At 37.2% G+C, this 20,640-nt stretch overlaps 1 protein-coding gene across 1 annotated transcript in view; it reads right to left on the reverse strand.

The window, feature by feature from the left end:
* Window positions 1–898: 898 nt before the first annotated feature.
* LOC133073837 (phospholipid scramblase 2-like) overlaps window positions 899–20,640 on the reverse strand; it is a 43,749-nt gene continuing 24,007 nt past the window's right edge. The window contains exons 2-5 of the mRNA XM_061167831.1: window positions 10,030–10,250; window positions 7,357–7,518; window positions 4,853–5,014; window positions 899–1,126 (exon numbers count right to left, since the gene is read on the reverse strand). Of these exons, the coding sequence (XP_061023814.1) occupies window positions 1,067–1,126; window positions 4,853–5,014; window positions 7,357–7,518; window positions 10,030–10,248 (603 nt within the window). The 5' untranslated portion in view covers window positions 10,249–10,250 and the 3' untranslated portion in view covers window positions 899–1,066. The remainder of the gene's footprint in view (window positions 1,127–4,852; window positions 5,015–7,356; window positions 7,519–10,029; window positions 10,251–20,640) is intronic.

The following is a 20,640-nucleotide window of genomic DNA, read 5'->3' on the forward strand; positions in this document are numbered from 1 at the left end:
ACACTTCATATTAGATTTCTATTGAAGTTTCTACCCTGCAAAAGGGTTGCTGGTGTTGTTCAGTCACTAAGTCACGTCCAGCTCTTTTGCTACCCCATGGACTGTAGCCTGCCAGTCTATGTCCATGGGACTTCCCAGGCAAGAATACTGGAGTGGGTTGCCACTTCCTTCTCCAGGGGATCTTCCCAATCCAGGGACTGAACTTGCCTCTCCTGCATTGGCAGGAGGTTCTTTACCACTGAGCCACCAGGGAAGCCCTGCAAAGGAGTAGGTATGTTATATTTAATACATAGAATAATATCAAGGTTTCTATGTTTTGTAGACAACAGGATATAGGAGCTATTTCATGTGTAAATGGTTACTTCAAAAATTATAACAATACCCCAGTTTTAGAGTGAGTTTTTAAAATGTGTCCTTTTTGGGACAGAATCATGTTTTTCTTTGTTTGCTGAAAACTGTCAAAAATGGCAATTTATTGCCTTGTCAATATGAAGATTTTATTTACATTAGCAGATTATCAAAAATTTAATATAGTATGAATCCCTGAATATAAAACAAACATATTTTACTTTCCTTGGTATTTATATTGAGTATTATTTGAATGTAATTGTAAAGGAAACTGAAATTATGTTAATATTAGTTCTCAAATATATAGTGTTTGCAAAATAACATGACTTATTATGTGTGAAATAACTAGATTTAAAAAAATATAATTTTACAGTATAATTCATTTAATAAGTCTTTCATTAATTTTGCTATAAAATGTAAAATAAATCAGAATATAATTCGAAATAGTTTTTCATAAGAAGTTTCATGTCTAAAGGTAAACAGTCCTATGCATTTCTCCCAAATACATAGTGAACATTCAAAGAAAATGTATAAAATATTTATAAGCATGCAAACAGAAAATGGACCATAGTTTCAAACTGAAGTCACACTCTGGGACTACAGATATCAAGAGTATTTCACATGTGGCATAATGACTTTCAAAAGAAAAAAAATGAGTTTTTCTTTTATGGTCCCAATCAATACAGACATCAAAGTTTTTGATACTTTCATTACTCTGCTACCATATTCCTCCTGTCAAAAGTTGAATGCAGCCATTGTTTTCATAAAACATGAAATCCTAGATAAAAACAAAAATGCAGAAATGAATTTCAACAGCATAACAGAGATAATTCTGATGCACAGGGATGCTAAGGGATCTGATGAAACACAGTAATATATCTGTTAAACAAGAAAAAATAACTGAAAATTGAAAAGCTGTAGCAAGTCTATAGCTATATGAGCTCCACCTGCAGCATTTAATTTTAATAGCAATGAAGTCCCATAATTCTATGCATTTTTTGATAACTGCAAGAATTGAATTCATCTTCTGGTAATTTCTCCTTCATGGATCACAGCCTTGTCATGGAAAAGGGCTTGTGTGCTCAGTGAAGCTCTGAGTCATGTCATGCAGGGCCACCCAAGATGGACAGGTGATAGTGGTAAGTTCTGACAAAGCATAATCCACTGGAGAAGGAAATAGCAACCCATTCCAGTATTCTTGCCTGGAGAATTTTATGGACAGTATGACAAGGCAAAAAGATATGAAAATGAGCCCCCCAGATCAGAAGGTGTCCAACATAGTACTGGGGAAGCTGAAGGCAATAAATAATATCTCCAGGAAGAATGGAGTGGCTTGGCCAAAGCAGAATTGACACTCAGTTGTGGATGTATCTGGTGGTGAAAGTTAAGACTGATGCTGTAAAGAACAGTATTGCATAGGAACCTGGAATGTTAGGTCTGTGAATCAAGGTAAATTGGACACGGTCAAGCAGGAGATAGCAAGAGTAACATTGGCATCTTAGGAGTTAGTGACTAAAATGGACAGGAATGGGCGAATTTAATTCAGATGATCATTACATCTACTATTGTGGGCAAGAATCACTTAGAAGAAATGAATACCCCTCGGGGTCAAGAGCAGAGTTCAAAATGCAGTACTTGGGTGCAGCCTCAAAAATAACAGAATGACCTCAGTTCATTTTCAAGGTAAATCATTCAACAGCACAGTAATCCAAGCTATGCCCCAACCACTGATGCTGAAGGAGCTGAAGCTGCCAAGTTCTGTGACTATCTACAGCACCTTCTAGAACTAACATTAAAAAAAAATAAGGTCCTTTTCATCATACGGGATTAGAATGCAAAAGTAGGAAGTCAAGAAATACCCTGAATAACAAGCACGTTTGGCCTTGGAGTACAAAATGAAACAAGGGAAAGGCTAACAGTGTTTTCTTAGAGAGAAAATCCTGGTCATAGCAAGCACCTTTTCCAAAAACCAAAGAGAAGACTCTACACATGGACAATACCTACACATGGACAATATCTACAGATGGTCAATACCAAAATCAGACTGACTATGTTATTTGGAGCCAAATATGGAGAAACTCTACACAGTCAGTAAAAACAAGACCTGGAGCTGACTTTGGCTTAGATCATAAGCTCCTTCTTGCAAAATTCAGGCTTATATTGAAGAAAGTAGGGAAAACCACTTGACCATTTGGGTATGATCTGAATCAAGGCTCTTATGATTATACAGTGGAAATGACAAATATATTCAAGGGATTAGATCTGATAGACAGAGTGCCTGAAGAACTATGGAGGAAGGTTTGTAACACTGTAGAGGAAGGGGTAATCAAAACCATCCCAAAGAAAAAGAAATGCAAGAAGGCAAAGTGGTTATCTAAGGAGGCTTCACAAATAGTTGAGAAAGAAGAGGAGTGAAAGGCAAGGGAAAAAGGGAAAGATATACCCAACTGAATGCAGAGTTCCGAGAATAGCAAGGAGAGATAAGTAGGTCTTTTTCAATGAAGAGTGCAAAGAAATAGAGGAAAACAACAGAATGGGAAGGACTAGAGATATCTTATTGGAGAAATCAAGAGAATATCTCATGCAAGGATGGGCATGTTTAAGGACTGAAACAGTAAGGACCTAATGGAGGCAGAAGAGATTAAGATAAGGGGGAAAGAATATACAGAAGAACCATGCAAAAAAGGTCTTAATGACATGGATAACCAGGATGGTGTGATCACTCCTCTAGAGTGAGACATTCTGGCGTGTGAAGTCTAATGGGCCTTAGGAAGGATTACTGCAAGAAAAACTAGTGGAGGTGATAGAATTCCAGCTGAGCTATTTAAAATCATAAATGATGATGCTGTTAAAGTGCTGTACTCAATATGTTAGCAAATGTGGAAAACTCAGCAGTGGCCACAGGACTGGAAAAGGTCAGTTTTCATTCCAATCCCAAGAAAGGGCAATGCCAAAAAATGTTCAAACTACAGCACAGTTGTGCTCATTTCACATGCTAGCAAGGTTATGTTCAAAATCTTTCAAGCTGGGCTTCAGCAGTACATGAACCAAGAATTTCCAGATGCACAAGCTGGGTTTCAAAGAGGAGAGGAACCAGAGATCAAATTGCCAACCTCCACTGGATCTTAGAGAAAGCAAGGGAGTTCAAGAAAAACATCTACTCTTGCTTTATTGTCTATGCTAAAGCCTTTGATTACTTGGATCAAAAAAACTGTGGAAGATTCTTAATGAGATGGGAGTACCAAACCACCTTACCTGTCTCCTAAGAAAGCTGTATATGGGTCAAGAAGCAACAGTCAGAACCAGGCATGGAACAATGAACTGGTTCAAAATTGAGAAAGGAGTATTAAAATGCTGTATATTGTCACCATACTTATTTAACTTCTATGCAGAGTACATCACAGGAAATGCTAGACTGGATGAACCACAAAGTGGAATCATAATTTCTGTGAGGAATATCAGCAACCTCAGATAGGCAGATGATACCATTCTAATAGCAGAAAGTGAAGAGGAACTAAAGAACCTCTTAATGAGGGTGAAAGAGGAGGATAAAAAAGTTGGCTTAAAACTTAATATTCAAAAAACTAAGATCATGGCATCCAGCCCCATCACTTCATGGTGAATAGATAGGGGGAAAGTGGAAGCAGTGCCAGATTTTATTTTCTTGGGCTCCAGAATCACTACGGACAGTGACTGCAGCCGTGAAATTAAAAGACACTGCTGCTTAGAGGGAAAGCTGTGACAAATGTAGACAGCATATTAAAAAGCAGAGACATCCATTTGCTGACAAAGGGCCATATTGTCAAAGCTATGGTTTATCCAGTAGTCATGTACGGATGTGAGAGTTTGATGTGAGAGGAAGATGAATGCCAAAGAATTGATGCCTTTGAATTGTGGTGCTGGAGAAGACTCTTGAGAGTCCCTTGGACAGTAAGGAGATCAAACCAGTCAATCCTAAAGGAAATCAACCCTGAATATTTATTGGAAGGACTGATTCTGAAGCTGAAGCTTCAGTACTTTGGCCACCTAAGCAAAGAGCCAACACATTGGAAAAGACTGATGCTGGGAAAGATTGAAGACAAAAGGAGAAGTGGGCAAAAGAGGATGAGATAGCTAGATAGTATCACTGACTTAATGGACATGAAGTTGAGCAAACTCCAGGAGTTTTATCCTATGTAAGCTCATATTTAAAGTATTCCCATATCACTAATTTTGATTCTTTAATACAAGCCCCAAAAACTAGGGCCTCTCCTTAACATAGAAGGTCTTCCTGCTGACACGGGAACCTGAGCAGAGGTCCCAGAGAGAACTAGTCTATGAATCTACAGGGTGAGGTGAAACAGGATTTAAGAGCTAGGATTAAATAAATACTTTTGGGGAAAAAAAAAAAAAAAAAAAACCTATAAATTTAAGAAGCTCATTCTAAAATATACAATTTACTGAATAATTTAAGCCTGATACTAGAGAAATCATCTACAGCCAAAATTAGTGACAACAGACTTACAAGGAGAAAACACATGCCAAGTATCACAGATTTCATTTTCACATCAATGTCGGCAGGAAACTGGATGCCAAAGGCACTGTAGTGTGTGAATATTTCTCTCATAATCCTAGTAAACTGCTTGGAAATCTTGCCAAGCACATTTTTTCCATCAAGAGATTTAATCTGAATTGAAAAAAGAAGGAGACAGTCTTAAGAAAAAATTCTAGAAAATTTTAATCTACTTTCAAAGTTGGATAAAAATGAAACAGATATACTCTTAAAATCACATGCCAAATGGAACTGTGCATATTATGATCCATTAGATGCATACAGATATTTGCATCTGTCTATAGATACATGAAAAATTATCTCTTTGCTTTAGAGGACTTACATAAAAGTAGTTTTGCTGAAAACTTAACATTAAGACAGACTTAATAAGTGAGTTGAACTGATCCAAAATAAAAGTTAAGTGAAAATGATATAAATATGAAATATTTCTTTGATAAATTTCTAGAAGCCATGGGGGGGTGGGTAGTAAATGGAATGCCCACCTGAATTCTAATTTAAGACAAGCACAGAGGGTTGACATCGGGTGAGTGTTTAAATATGACAGAAGGCCTCATTATCATCCACCGTCAGTAGGAAAATGTAAAATGCCAAAGCCCGGAAAAGCGGACTGGCAGTTTTGAGTGAAGGTAGGTCACCAATAAGTAACGATGGCATATGCTCCAGCTCCGAGCTTGGGTAAGACTGGACAACAGAACGATGCTGAACAAGAGGAAGGATGCGTAAAAGGATGTAGGATGTATAAAAGAGGAAGGATGCATAAAAGGATGTAGGATGTATAAAAGAGGAAGGATGCATAAAAGGATGTAGGATGTATAAAAGAGGAAGGATGCGTAAAAGGATGTAGGATGTATAAAAGAGGAAGGATGCATAAAAGGATGTAGGATGTATAAAAGAGGAAGGACGCATAAAAGGATGTAGGATGTATAAAAGAGGAAGGACGCATAAAAGGATGTAGGATGTATAAAAGAGGAAGGACGCATAAAAGGATGTAGGATGTATAAAAGAGGAAGGACGCATAAAAGGATGTAGGATGTATAAAAGAGGAAGGACGCATAAAAGGATGTAGGATGTATAAAAGAGGAAGGACGCATAAAAGGATGTAGGATGTATAAAAGAGGAAGGACGCATAAAAGGATGTAGGATGTATAAAAGAGGAAGGACGCATAAAAGGATGTAGGATGTATAAAAGAGGAAGGATGCGTAAAAGGATGTAGGATGTATAAAAGAGGAAGGATGCGTAAAAGGATGTAGGATGTATAAAAGAGGAAGGATGCATAAAAGGATGTAGGATGTATAAAAGAGGAAGGACGCATAAAAGGATGTAGGATGTATAAAAGAGGAAGGACGCATAAAAGGATGTAGGATGTATAAAAGAGGAAGGATGCATAAAAGGATGTAGGATGTATAAAAGAGGAAGGACGCATAAAAAAACAAACAGCTCCAAAGTAAAACTTTCCTTGTTTTTAAATTTACTTTTAATTGCTGGATAATTGCTTTACAATGTTGTATTAGTTCCACATTTAGATTTTTGTCCCTTGTATGGAAATTTGGATGCAGCTGAATAGACCTCATGGTTTTCTAAGAGAATCATTATATTAAGTTACAAAACACTGAACCTTTATATTATGCATTTGTATTTGAATAATATAAAAGCTATAAGGCTAGACCACCTGTTGAAAAGCTGCCATGATAGAATTTATTCCTGTAGTAATAAACATACAAATATATTGTGGTTTACAGGGCCATAGAAAGCATAACTGTATAGTATGTCTTATTGCATTTTTGTTAAAATTCTCTTTGCATACGTGAGCTTTTCAAAGGAACTTAAAGAGTCAGAGCTCCTGAAAAGGGTCTAGAACACTGGAAGTCTGTGTTTCAGACTAAGGAAAGACTAAATACTTTGGCAATCAGATTTAATAACAAGGCTAATGTTCTATTTCCCGTCTCCCTGATGGCTCAGTGGTAAAGAATTGAATCCCCTGCCGATACAGGAGACACAGGTTCCCTTCCTGGGTCAGGAGGATCCCCTGGTGGAGGAAACGGCAACCCACTCCAGTACTGTTGCCTGAAAAATCCCATGGATGGAGGAGCCTGGCAGGCCACAGTCCATGGGGCCTCAAAGAGTCGGACATGACTGAAAACACACAGTGTTCTGTTTTAAATGATAATATTCAGTGCCTCCATACAAAACCCACCATGTTTAAATGTTAGATATTTTGCTTATGTTTATGTGACTATAAGGCTCTGCTTCTCTTTTTTCCATTTAATATAATCAACACTGACATCTAATCAGAGCAATAACTACCTTTCTGACCAAGGTTAAATACATGAGCACATTATCGTCCTCTTGAGATATCAGTATACAAATATTTATTTAATATATTTGTAACATCTTACAAAATTATATTATCCTTATATTAGGAAAGCAAATCCTATAAATATATCTCATCTCTTACCTTAAATTCAATATTTCCACAAAACTTGCACATAAAATATGGGCCTATAATTCTTAGAACGTCCTTTTTATTTTCATTTTGAATTGTAAACTTTGGCAGACACGGGTGCCAGGTCTGTGTAACATAACCTACTGGTATACCAGGAGGAGCACAGATTTCTATCTACAGAAACAAGAGAGGAAGGTAACACGTAATTATCATCATCACTGGAACAATGTCTGATAATCACTTTCATTTATTGAGTAGTTTTTTTCAATTAATAATATTATTTTCTCCCACCTTCACTGAGGTACATTTGACACACAAAATTAGTAATATGTTTAAAGTGTATGATACAATGGTCTGTTATACAAACACATCGTAGAAAGATTACCACAATTAAGTTAAATGAAGCAATCATCACCTCATATGGGTAATTTTTTTTTTTGTAAGAACACATGAGCTCTAGCTCAGCAAATGTCAAGCATACAGTAGAGCATTATTAACTGTAGTCCTCAGGGTGCATATTAGATCCTCAGAGCTTATTCATTTCATCACTGCAAGTCTGTAGTGTCTGACTTAACATACCCTGATTCTCCCACCCACCAGTCCCTGGCAATTACCATTATATTCTTTGTATCTATGAGTTAGACTTTTTTTTCAGATTAGACATATACGTAAAACCATATAGCATTTTTCCTTTTAATCTGACTTATCAATTAGCATAATACTTTCAGGTGCATGTATATTATCACAAATGGCAAGATTTCCTTCTCTTTTTTGGCTGAATAATATTTTATATTTGTATATATATGTATGTGCATGTGTGTGTGTATATACACACACATCTCACATTTTCTTTATCCATTCACCAGTCAGTAGACACTGAGGATGTTTCCATATCATGGCTACTAAATAAGGGTTCAATAAACACATCAGTACAGAAATCTCTTTGAGAACCTGATATTATTTCCTTAGGATATATACTCAAATGTTGGATTGCTGGCTTATGTGGTAGTTCTATTTTTAATAATCTGAGGAGACTTGATACTCATCTCCATGATGGCTCTTTACATTCCCACCAATGTACAAAATTTCCCTTTTTTCTATTGACACGTCCTTGTCAACATGTCTTTGTGATAACAGACATTCTAACAGGTGTGATGTAAGATATCATTGCGGGTTTGATTTGCATTTTTCTGACCAATAGTGATTTTGAGCAACTTTTCATGTATCTTTTGGTCATCTCTATGTTTTCTTTGAAAAAGACATTTCTTTAATGTCTATTTAAATCCTTTGCTCATTTTCTGAGTGCAAAATACTGTCCTATGCACCACTTAATTCACACTACATTCTTAGCAGGTTGGTACTATTATTCCTCTTTATAGAGGAAGTAACTGAGGGACAGAGAGGTAAATTAATTAGTTTAAGTTTCCTCAGGGGCAACATGGAAGGGATGAGACACAAACTGCACACACAGTCTCCACTTTGAAGTACTGCTCTACTGGCCTCCTATATTTCAAAATTTTCTTTTTTTCAGATTTATGAAAAATATCTAAATTACTAAAACTCTTAAACTCCTTTATAAATAGTAGTTTAGTGTATAAACGGAGCTCTGATCCCCAGGGCAATGTTCAAATATGAGTGGTAATAGTGCTGGGACATAAGGAAAAATGGGGCCTGGGTTCTTGGCTCTGAACCCTAGCTGGGTGACCTTGAGAGTATCTCAGCATGTTCATCTGTAAGTAAGGACTTCTTAGACCTATTTTTTAAGACCAAAAGTATAATGTATGCTAATGTGCCCTACAAATTGTAGAAAATATTCCATCAAACTCTCAATTTTGCCTTAGCTGTTTTTATGAGTATTGTTATATCTAAAGTAGGTGACATGGGAAGCAAAATTCAGTATAAATAAGTTCAGTCGTCCTTCCGAAAGCAGCGCAGTTAGACCTCAGGTGTCCGTGTGCTTGTAGCTCTGTCTGCCCTGCCCTCACCGCTCTGACCCGGGCAGTGCTGGTCTCAGGCCAGTGAAGATACAGGCGAAGGTCAACTTCCTGTAAACACTCTGTGCCCTGGTGCCCACACCCACGCCCCACCGAGATCCCTGCTCTCTGTCAGAGGGCTGTCAAGTCCTATGGAAGAGACACCTGGCCTTTACAGGCCTGAAGGTGCTCACAACACTCAGATATAATACTTTTTTTCAAATAGAGAACTGAAAAACACAGGATTTGAGATTTCTTAGAGGGAGCCTTCCTGCAAGTTAGCTCCCTGCAAGTTGGCTAAAATTATGAGATGAACACATCTGTTCTTTTCCTCACTCTTCTGTCCACTTGCCTCTGGGATGGCATTCAAAGATATTCTCTATGGAACCCTCTTCTAGGTTTGGCCAGGCCCTCATGGTCATTTCAGGTGAGGGACGTGACCCAGGTGCCCTAATTCTCAGCTCTCCCTGAAGATCAAGAAGTCTGGTCTCTGAGCTCTCTGATCTCAGCCCGGAGGGCACACTGCTCAGGGAGGTGCGGCTGACGGCTTGCTCTTCTCCACCTGCCTCCTTCCTACAAGTTACTCTTGAGTGTAATCCAAAGGCTGGTGTGCTGCTTTTCCTTTAAATCTCATATGATTATGTAGCTCAACGACAGGGTAAAGCTTCTTGCTCACCTACTTTACAGAGTACCCAGGCAATGGCTTACTGACCTCCTGCAAGCAGCAGGGGAAACAACAGCTGGAACACCGCAGTGGCCTCTTCAGAGTTATGACTTCTTGGCCCTTGAGATCTTGAATCCTCATGGTGAAGGGTCTGCAGGACCCACAGCAAAGCCGAGTGCACACAGCAGTGTCCTCCGCTGCAAAGTATATCCTCTGCCCACGGCCGTTCTTGATTTCATACCTGTTGTTGGTCTCATAGCTTATCATGGCTAAAACATGGAGGAGGAAACCACAATCACTATTTTAAAAATATTTTGAACCTAAATATTTTAGACTTACATATTTTTAGACATTATATTTCTTGGATAAATAGAAAAAGGAAAGGTGTTTAGAGATGATCTAGACAGAGAAAAAAGGCAAAGAAAAAAAGGAGGAAACTGGAGTAAGGTACTGAGAAATTAAGAGTATCTATGTGAGACATGGAAGACAAAACAGCTCACATCTTCCTAATCCCATGGACCATGTCAGAAAGGGAGATTTTGCTGTGAGGGATGGTACAGTGCTGCCGATGGCCACAGTCATGCTGAGTGTATGCAGAGAATGTCTACTTGTCCATGTATTCTACTATAGAGGGGAATATAGGATGGTTGTTATATTTATGTGCCATACAATATTATATTAAGTAAACAGGCTTAAGATTTTGTTTTATAAACCAGGCATCACTTCTCTTTCTGCACTGTGTGAGGAATGTATGAGAGGGCTTTCTCTCAATGAGCACATGTGATAAAGGAGAGAGTAAAAATGGAAGGGGAGGTAGAACTGCGCCCTGGGTTCATGGTACCCTGTCTAGATCAGCAGTCATTGTTCAGAAGGGAGAGGTGGGATTAGAAAAGGGGAAAAGGTGCTTGGCAACCAGGGCTGTAAGTCACAGGACGTCTAGACCACTGCATCCTGAGTGCACTCTGCACTTTAGTGGGGGCTAATGTCTCTATGGGGGGAAACAGAGACATGCTAAATACTGACACCCATGTGGTGTCTTACCAAAGGACTTCCCCTACAAACCACACTTTGGAAACTCTCCTTGCTTAAAGCCAGAAGAAGCAATGAATGGTCCCACTTGTCCACAGCCCTCATTAACATGGATCATAGGAAGTCAGAAGCCACCAAAATAAAGAGCAATTAAAAGAGACACACGGAGACAAAAATCATGGATTTAGTCTAAAGTCATTCACAAGCTCTATCACCTTGACCTCCTTTAAATGTCTTTTACTCAGACAGGCCCTGGATTTTGCTTTAGAAAACTATCCTTGACCTTACCATCTCCCAGCCAAATATCTTATGAGAAAAAGCTGATCTGATTCATGAAATAGGATCTTTTTTTTTTTTTAATTTGGTTTTGCAGCCTATGGGATCTTGGTTCCCTGACCAGGGATCAAGCCCACGCCTGTGCAGTGGAAGTTTGGAGTCTTAATCACTGGCCACCACAAAAGTCCCGATATAGACTCTATTGTCTAGCTGTTTCGTTAAGTACCTTACTCTTGAAAGTCTTTAGTTTGTTCATCTCTAAAATACGATTAATGTGTTTACACAATCTCTGTTTTCTTCTAACTACTGAAGAATGAAAATAAATATAAAAATTCTGTAGTGATATCTTTATGGTATATTAAATTTTGAACTGGAAATAGCTATAAATAAGTGTGTCATCATCTCATATGCTAAAAAAAAACTGAGTAATCTTCATCCCTTTATACTACTCATAATGTGAAAATACGACATAGACTTACTATTTGAGAAAAAAGTTAAGAACATCTCTTATAAAGACTGAAAATTAACAACTAGTAAACTTGTTACTTTATATTTCATGCCAAAAATGTTTTTGCAAATCTACACAAACATTTAAATTTAAAAATGCTGAAAAATGTATCATATCTTGTCTTTTGGGTTTTATAATCTCAATGAAAATAAAGTGTTTAAAAAATTCAGACAGGGTGGGGTGGAAGAGACACTTAAGAGGGAGGGGATACATGTATGCCTATGGCTGATTCACTGTTATATGGAAAAAACCAACACAACATTGTAAAGCAATTATCCTCCAATTACAAATAAATTAAAAAAAAATTAGAGTGAAAACTGTAAACATCAAAGAGCTCCTTTCCAGAGAAAACTTAGTCTCAAAAAGCTAAACAAGGGCTTCCCTGAAGGCTCAGTGGTAAGGAACCTGCCGCCAGTGTAGGAGAGGGTTCAGGGGGATCCCACGCGCCACGAAGCACCTCACCCAGGGCGCCACGGCTGTTGAGACTGCTCCAGAGCCTGGGGGCTGCAAACCCTGGGGCCACGAGCCTCAGCTCCTAGAGCCTGTGTGCCCTGGAGTCCATGCTCCGCAAGAAGAGAAGGCGCCCCAGTGAGAAGCCTGCGCGCTGCAACTAGGAGCAGCCTCCACTCGCCACAACCGGAGAAAAGCTCTTGCAGCAATGAACGCCCAGCACAGCCAAAACTAACTAAATAAATAAAATTACTAAAAAACTAAACAAATTCAATTTTATACATATCTAATAATGTGTATTATAAGTCATTTTAAGAATATACTTTGTTTTTATTGAGGTATAATTGACATAGAACATTGTATTCATTTTAGGTGTACATTATGATTTGCTATCAGTATATATGAGAAATGTATACCACAATAATACTACACATACATTCAAAATTTTTTTCTTGTGCAGGAAGTTTTAAGATCTATTATCTCAGCAACTTTCAAATATACTACATGTGTGTGTGTGTGTTGTCGCTCAGGATTAAGTCGCTTCTGTCATCTCCAAGTCTGTGCCACCATGTGGACTGGGGCCCCCAAGGTTCCTCTGTCCGCGGGATTCTCCAGGCAAGAATACTGAGACAGGCTGCCGTTTCCTCTCCCAGGGGATCTTCCCAACCCAGGGGCTGAACCTGCGTCTCTTATGTCTACTGCATTGGCAGGCTGGGAAGCAACAGTACTGCTAATTATGGGCTTTCAGGTGGCACAGTGGTCAAGAATCCACCTGCCAATGAAGGAGATGCAAGAGACGTGGGTTCAATTGTTGGCTGGGAAAGGTCCCCTGGAGAAGGAAATGGCAACCCACTCCAGTATTCTTGCCTGGAAAATTCCATGGATAGAGGAGCCTGACGGGCGACACGGCACTGGGTTGCAGAGAGTAGACACGACTGAGTGACTATGCACGGAGCACACGCTATATATCACATTCTTGGGATTTCTTTCTCTTACAACTGAGCTTATGCCTTTCCACCACATTACGCATTTCTCCATCACGCTACCCCCAAACCTACAGCAACCACCAGTCTATTATCTAAGTTTAGTTTCTTTCGGATTCCACACATAAGTGAGATCATACACTATTTGCCTTCTATGTCTAACTTTTTCACTTAGCATAATGCCCTCAAGGTGCACCCATGTTGCAAACAATAGGATTTCTTTTTTATGACTGAATAAAACTCCAGTGTATATTTTCCATGTTTTCTTTATTCATTCATCTGATCCAAGTTGTTTCATTGTCTGGACTACTATACATATGCTACAATGAATATGTAAGTGCATATGCTTTTTTTTGAGATAGTGATTTTTGTTTCTTATTGATAAACACCCAGATATGGAATTGCTGGATCATATAGCAGTTTAATTTTTTAATTGTGGTGTAATTGACATATAATATTATATTTGTTTCTTAATTTTTTTCAGGAATTTCCATACATAGTATTTTTCCATGTTGGCTGCACCAGTGTGCATTCCCACCAACAGGGCCTAAGGGTTCTCTTTTCTCCATAGCCTACTAGCTGCTTGTTCTCTCTTCTCTTTTTGATAATAGTCATTTTAAAGCATGAGGTGGTTTCACTGTAGTTTTGATTTGTATTTTTCTGATCATTAGTGATGTTGAGGACTTTTCATGTACCTCTTTTTGAAAACATCTATTGAGATCCTCTGTCCATTTTTAAAATCATTTTTTTTCTTCTGAGTTTTATAAATTCTTTATATATTTTAGATATTAATCCTTTATCAAATATATGATTGACACATATTTTCTCCCATTCACAGGTTACCCTTTCATTGATGATTTCCTTTGCTGTGTAGAGCTATTTAGTTTAATGTAACCCTACTTGTTTTAATTGCTTGTGATTTATGATTTATACAAAAAAAATTATTACCTGGAACAATGTCAAGGAACTTACCTTCTCCAGTTTCTTCTAGGAGTTCTGTAGTTTCAGGTCTTACATTCAAATTTTGATTCCATTTTGAGTTCTTTTTTGTTGTAGTTTTAAGATTGTGGTCTAGATTTACTGTTTTGCAAATGGAAATGCAAATTTTTCACACTATGTATTGAGGAGACTGCTTTTTCCTCTTTGTGTATCGTTGGCTCTTTAACACGGATCAGTTGACTGTGTGGGTTTATTTCTGGGCTCCTGTTATCTCCCACTGGTCTGCGTGTTTGTTTTACGCCAACATGGTACTGTTTTGATCACTACAGTTTAGTAATACAGTTTTAAATTAGGAAGCATGTTCTTCCTAATACAGCTTTGTTCTTTCTCAAGATGGCTTTGGCCCTTTGGGGGTTTTGTGGTTTCAAAGAAAAATTGGGATTGTTTTTCCTCTTTTAGTGAAAAATTTCATTGATGTTTTGACAGGGATTGAATTGACTCTATAGATTGCTTTATGCAGTGTGGACATTTAAGCAATATGTGTTATTCCAGCCAAAAAGGACAGAATACCTTTCCATTTATTTGTTCTTTTTCAGCATCTTTTGTCAATGTTACATAACTTTCAGAGTATAGATTTTTCTCCTTCTTCATTAAATATATTCCAGATATTTTCTTTTAGATATAATTATAAATGATATTTTATTAATTTCTTTCTGATTTGTGTATATTGATTTTGTATCCTAAATCTTTACTGTATTTTTTTATTCTATCAGTTTACTTATAGAGTCTTTAAGGTTTTCTATATAATATAATATATTTGAAAATAGAAACAGCTTACTTCTTCCTTTCTGATTTGGATGTCTTTTATTTCTTTATCTTTTCTAGTTGCTCTGGATTGGACCTCAGTTCTATACTGAATAAAAGTGGCAAGTGTGAGTATCCTTGCCTTTCTCTTTAACTTAGATGAAAAGCTTTCAGTTTTTCATCACTGAATATGATGTTAGCTATAGGATTATGACATATGGCCTTTTATCTTGAAGTATTTTCCTTCTATACTCTGTTGAGAGTTTGGTATTGTAAGTGGATGTTGAATTTTGTCAAATGCTTTTTTTGCATCTAATAAGATGATTGCATAATTTTACCTTTCATTTTGTTAATGTAATGTATCACATGACTTGATTTGCAAATATTGAACTATCTTTGCATCACTGGGCAAATCTCATTTATGATAAATAATTCTATTTTATTGAAATCAGTTAATATTTTGTTCAGAATTATTAATCTATTTTAATCAGGGATATTAGCCTGTAATTTTCTTTTCTAATAGCATCCTTTTAAGGTTTGGTATCAGAGTAATGCTATCCTCTTAAATGAGCTTGAAAGTGTTCCCTCCTCTTATCATTTTGGGAAGAGTTTCAGATGTTGACTATTCTTAAATATTCTGTAGAATTCATCAGTGAAGCCATCTGTTCCTGGACTATTGTTTGTTTGATCACTAATTCAAACTCCTTACTCGTAATTGGTTTGCTCACATTTTCTATTTGTTCATGATTAAGTCTTGGAAGGTTGTATGTTTGTAGGAAATTATCTATTTCTTTTAGGTTTTCTAGTTTGTTGGTGTTTAAATGTCCACAGCACTATCTCATAATCCTTTGTATTTCTGCCAGATCAGTGGTAAATCTCCATTTCTTTTTATTTATTTGAATCTTCTCTCTTTTTACCTTGATGAGACTTGCTAAAACTTTGTCCACTTTGCTTACCTTTCAAAAAAACCCTGCTCTTAGTTTCACTGATTTTTTTTTTTTTTTTTTTTTTTTTTTTACTGTTTTTGGTCTCTATCTCAGCTCTGATCTTTGTTATTTTCTTCCTTATAATACTTTTAGGTTAAGTTTGTTCTTTTTTCCAGTTTCTTGAAGTATAAAGTTAGCTTATTTGAAATCTCTTTTTTAATGTCACATTTTTAAAATTTTTGGTAAAAAGATCCCTCTTAGAACTGCTTTTAGTGTATCCCCTGTTTCAGTTGTTATATTTCCATTTTCATTTGTCCCAAGATAGTTTTTGATTTCTCTTTTGACTTCTTCATTGAATATTTGGTTGCTCAGTATTATGTTGTTTAGTTTCCATGTATTTTCCAGTTTTCTTCCTGTAATCATTTCTAGTTTCACACAAAGCTGTTTGATATGATTTTGATCTTATATGTATCAAGACTTGTTTCATGAAGTAACATATAATGAATCCTGAAGAATGCTGTCTGTACGCTTGAAAAGAATGTGTATTCTGTTGTTTTGGATGAGAGTTTATGTAGACGTCTGTTCACCTCTTCATCAATGTTGCTTTATGTGCAATTGTCTCTTATCGACTTTCTCTTTTGATGAACTGTCCACTACTGAACGTGGGTGTTAAAGACTTCTACTGTTATCGTATTGCTGACTACTTCTTTCCATAGCCTCCTAATATTTGTTTTATATATTTGGGTGCTCCTATGTTGGGTGCACAAACATTAAAAATGTTATATCCTCTTGTTGGAGTCACCCCTTTATCATTATATAATGGCATTGCTTCTTGTTACAGACTTTAAGTCTATTTTGTCAAATCTGAGTATAGCTATCCCAGCTTTATTTGATTTCCGTTTGTTTGAGATATCTTTCTATCACCACACATTCAGTGAATCTTATTTTTTTAATCCAGTCAGCCACTATATGTTATTGATTAGAGAATTTTAAATAATTATTTATATATATGGACTTGTACTGCCATTTTATTAATGGTTGCATTATATTTTGTAATCCTATGTCCCTTTCTCTTCTCCCTGTTTCTATCTTTGTGCTTTGATGATTTTTTTGTAGTGATATGCTTAGATATTTTTTTTTTAATTTTATGTATATACTATAGGTTTTTTGCTTTGGAATTACCATGAGACTTACACAGAATATCTTATGTTTTTGACAGTCTGTTTAAAGTTTAAAACAACTTAAGTTTGAACATGTTCTATAGGCCCACTTTTTTACTCTCTGTAGTACTATTTGACATCATGATTTACATCTTTTTATCTTGTGTATCCATTAACAAATTATTGTATAGTTTTTCCTGCTTTTATCTTTTATCCTTCACATTAGATTTATCAGTGATTAATCCATCATCATTATAAGTTTAAATAATTCTGAATTTAACTATATCTTCTTAAAGATGTCTCTTCAACATTTCTTGCAAGCAGGTCTAGTGGTGATGGATTTCTTCAAGTTTTGTTTGCTTGGCAAACTATCTTTGCTTAAATTAAGAAGGTCAACTTTGTCAGATAAAATATTTTTGGTTGTCAGTAGCTTTCTTCCTTTATCAGAATTTTGACAGTATTATTCCACTCCCACTGGTCTATGAAATTTCTATTGAAAAATTTACTCATGGTTGTATAGGGGTTCTGTTGGAAGTATTAAATTGTTTTTCTTTTGCTGTTTTTAAGAGTCTCTTCTTTTAGCTTCTGAGAATTTAATTATAATGAATCTTGGTGTGAGCCTCTTTGAAAGTGAAAGTCGCTCAGTTGTGTCCAACTCTTTGTGACCCCATGTACTATACAGTCTGGAATTTTCCAGGCCAGAATACTGGAGTGGGTAACCTTTCCCTTCTCCAGGGGATCTTCCCAACTCAGGGAGCAAACCCAGGTCTCTCACATTGCAGGCAGATTCTTTACCAGCTGAGGCACAAGGGAAGCCACAAGTGAGTCTCTTTAAACTAATCTTATCTAGAACTCTGTGTCCTCGATCTGGAGGTCAGTAACCTTCCTTAGGTTAGGGAAACTGTCATTTCTTCCAATGAGTATTGTGTCTGTTTCTGTCTCTCTTTTCCTTCTTGGATGCCTTAAATGTGATTATTGGTCTGCATGATACTGTCCCATAAGTGCCTTAAGCTATCTTTAATTTTTTTTCTTTTTGATCATCTGATTGGATGAATTCCACTTCCCTGTCTTTGAATTTGCTGATCCACTTTTCTGCTCCATCTGTTCTGCTGTTGAACCCCTTTTGAATTTTTCAGTTCAGTTCCTATATTCCTCAGCACTGTGTCCTTGGTATTTTCTTATATTTTGTATCTCTTGTTGAAATTCTCACATTGTTACATTCTTCTAATCGTGTTGAGCATCTTTATGATCATTATTTTTAATTCTTCATAAATCACTTATCTCCATTTCATTAATGACATTTTCTGAGTCTTTATCTTGTTTTTGTTTGTAATACATTTCTCTGTTTCTTCATTTTCCTGGCCTCCCTGTGTTGGTTTCATTGAACTACATAAAACATGTATCTCTCTCTGTCTTGAATGAGTGGCCTCATGAAGGAAGTGAACTGTATCATTTAACACTGCCCTAGCTCCTGGATTACCTCTCAAACTTTTGCGATCACCTAAGCAGCCTTCTTATTCTTAGTGGCTTTCAGCAGTTGAACTATCAGTCTCCCAAACTCTAGGATCTTACTCAGTACCTTCATGTGGTCTGATTGGAAGCTGGACATTCAGGCAACAACATTTAAAGTATGCAAATATACATCTTTCAGGGGATGATTGGGAGATGCGCATTTTTCTCTCCTATATAGGTGCTGAACCCTAGGGTGGATAGCCAATTAAGAATCATTTGTTACCACACTGTGGAAATTGAACACAAGCACTGTTACCACCAAAGGCAGGCTATCAAGAGATGCTTCCTCTCTGTGGCGCCCACAGGAGCTGGGTGACAGACGTGTACAAACTCCTTTCTAGGAGATATCAGCAAAGTGGATGGGGGCGAGGGAGAGCACAGAGACGGGGCCCGCAGGTCTCTGGGGACTCTAGATTGCACCGCAGCTGGCCCTGATATGTGTCAAGTTAAGAAACCACACTTCTTTCATGGTAAGACTAGGTTTCTTTCACAAAAAGACTGGGCTGCTTTCAGTCTGCTACATTTGTGCTGGGATCTGGGAGTTAGACATAGCGAATCAACATTTAATTACCTCTGACCGTCCCCAGTGGTCTAGTGGTTAAGAATCCACCTGCCAATGCAGAAAATGGGTTCAGTCCCTGACTTGGGAAGATCCCATATGCCATGGGACAGCTAAGCCCATGGAGTGCCACATCTATGGAAACCTAGGCGCCCTAGAGCTAGAGCTCTGCAGCAAGGGAAACTGCAGGGAGAAGCCTGTGTGCAGCCATAGAGAGGAGCCCCCACTCTCCAGAAGCCTGCAGCCAGCAACAAAGACCCAGCACAGTCATAAATAAATAAATAAATAAAAATGTGAAGACGTTATCTCTGAGTTTGTTATAGCCTTGTGGGTCTTATGTACGTGAAATCCATAACTTTCAAAACCACATTTTTGGGGTGTCCACCATTCTGTGAAAATATTAAGAACTGGGGTATCAATTATGGGGTCAAGGACCATTCACCCTAGGAGAACCTGGGAGTTGTAAGTTCCCTCCTGTTTGTGTATTGTGCTGGGGGTATGGTTGGTGGTGATATTGTATCTCACATCCCCCAGTCCATTTCAATGTGCACTTTTTTTCTCATTTGTCCAATGTGCAGAGTCGCTCAGCTAGTGTCCAGATTTCCTTCAGAGGGAGCTGTTCTGTAGGTAGCTGTAGATCTACTGTCACCATCGGAGGAGGTGAGTTCAGGAGCCTGTTCTGACACCATCTTCAACTGGTCCACAATAAGTAATTTAAATGTATTCGATGATATTATATATATTTTTAATTTTTTAATTAAAGTATAGTTGAATTATAATGTGTTAATTACTGCTGTGCAGCAAAGTTATTCAGTTATATGTATATATGTATATATATGAATATGAAATTATTATATGCATATATGTATATATACAAATATGAAAATATTATATGTGTATGTATACATATGAATATTAAATTATTATATGTATATATGAATATTAAATTATTATATGTATATATGAATATGAAATTATTATGTGTATATGTGTATATGAATATGAATATATATATTTAAATGGTTTCCTACTATGGTTTATCACAGGATATTGAATATAGTTTCCTATGCTATACAGTAGGACCTTGTTATTTATCTGTTCTCATAGTGCTCACTCGGTAAAGCGTCTGCCTGCAATGTGGGAGACCCAGGTTAGATCCCTGAGTTGGGAAGGTCCCCTAGAGAAGGAAATGGCAACCCACTCCAGTATTCTTGCCTGGAGAATTCCATGGACAGAGGGGCCTACAATCCATGGTGGGCTACCATCCATGGGGTCATAAAGAGTTGCACACGACTGAGTGACTAACACCCATATACCAGTTTGCATCTGCTAATCCCAAACTCCCAACTCAAACCCTTTCCACCCCCACCCCCACCTTGGCAACCAGTCTATTCTTTATGCCCTTGATTCTGTTTCTATTTCATAGATAGATGCAGATAATTGTATATTTTAAACAAATCCATTACTCTGCTGTACAATTCAGGTTCTAAATATACTACTGGAAAGGAACTGT

The sequence above is a fragment of the Dama dama genome, chromosome 19 (genome assembly GCF_033118175.1).
Source record: "Dama dama isolate Ldn47 chromosome 19, ASM3311817v1, whole genome shotgun sequence".
NCBI lineage: Eukaryota > Metazoa > Chordata > Mammalia > Artiodactyla > Cervidae > Dama > Dama dama.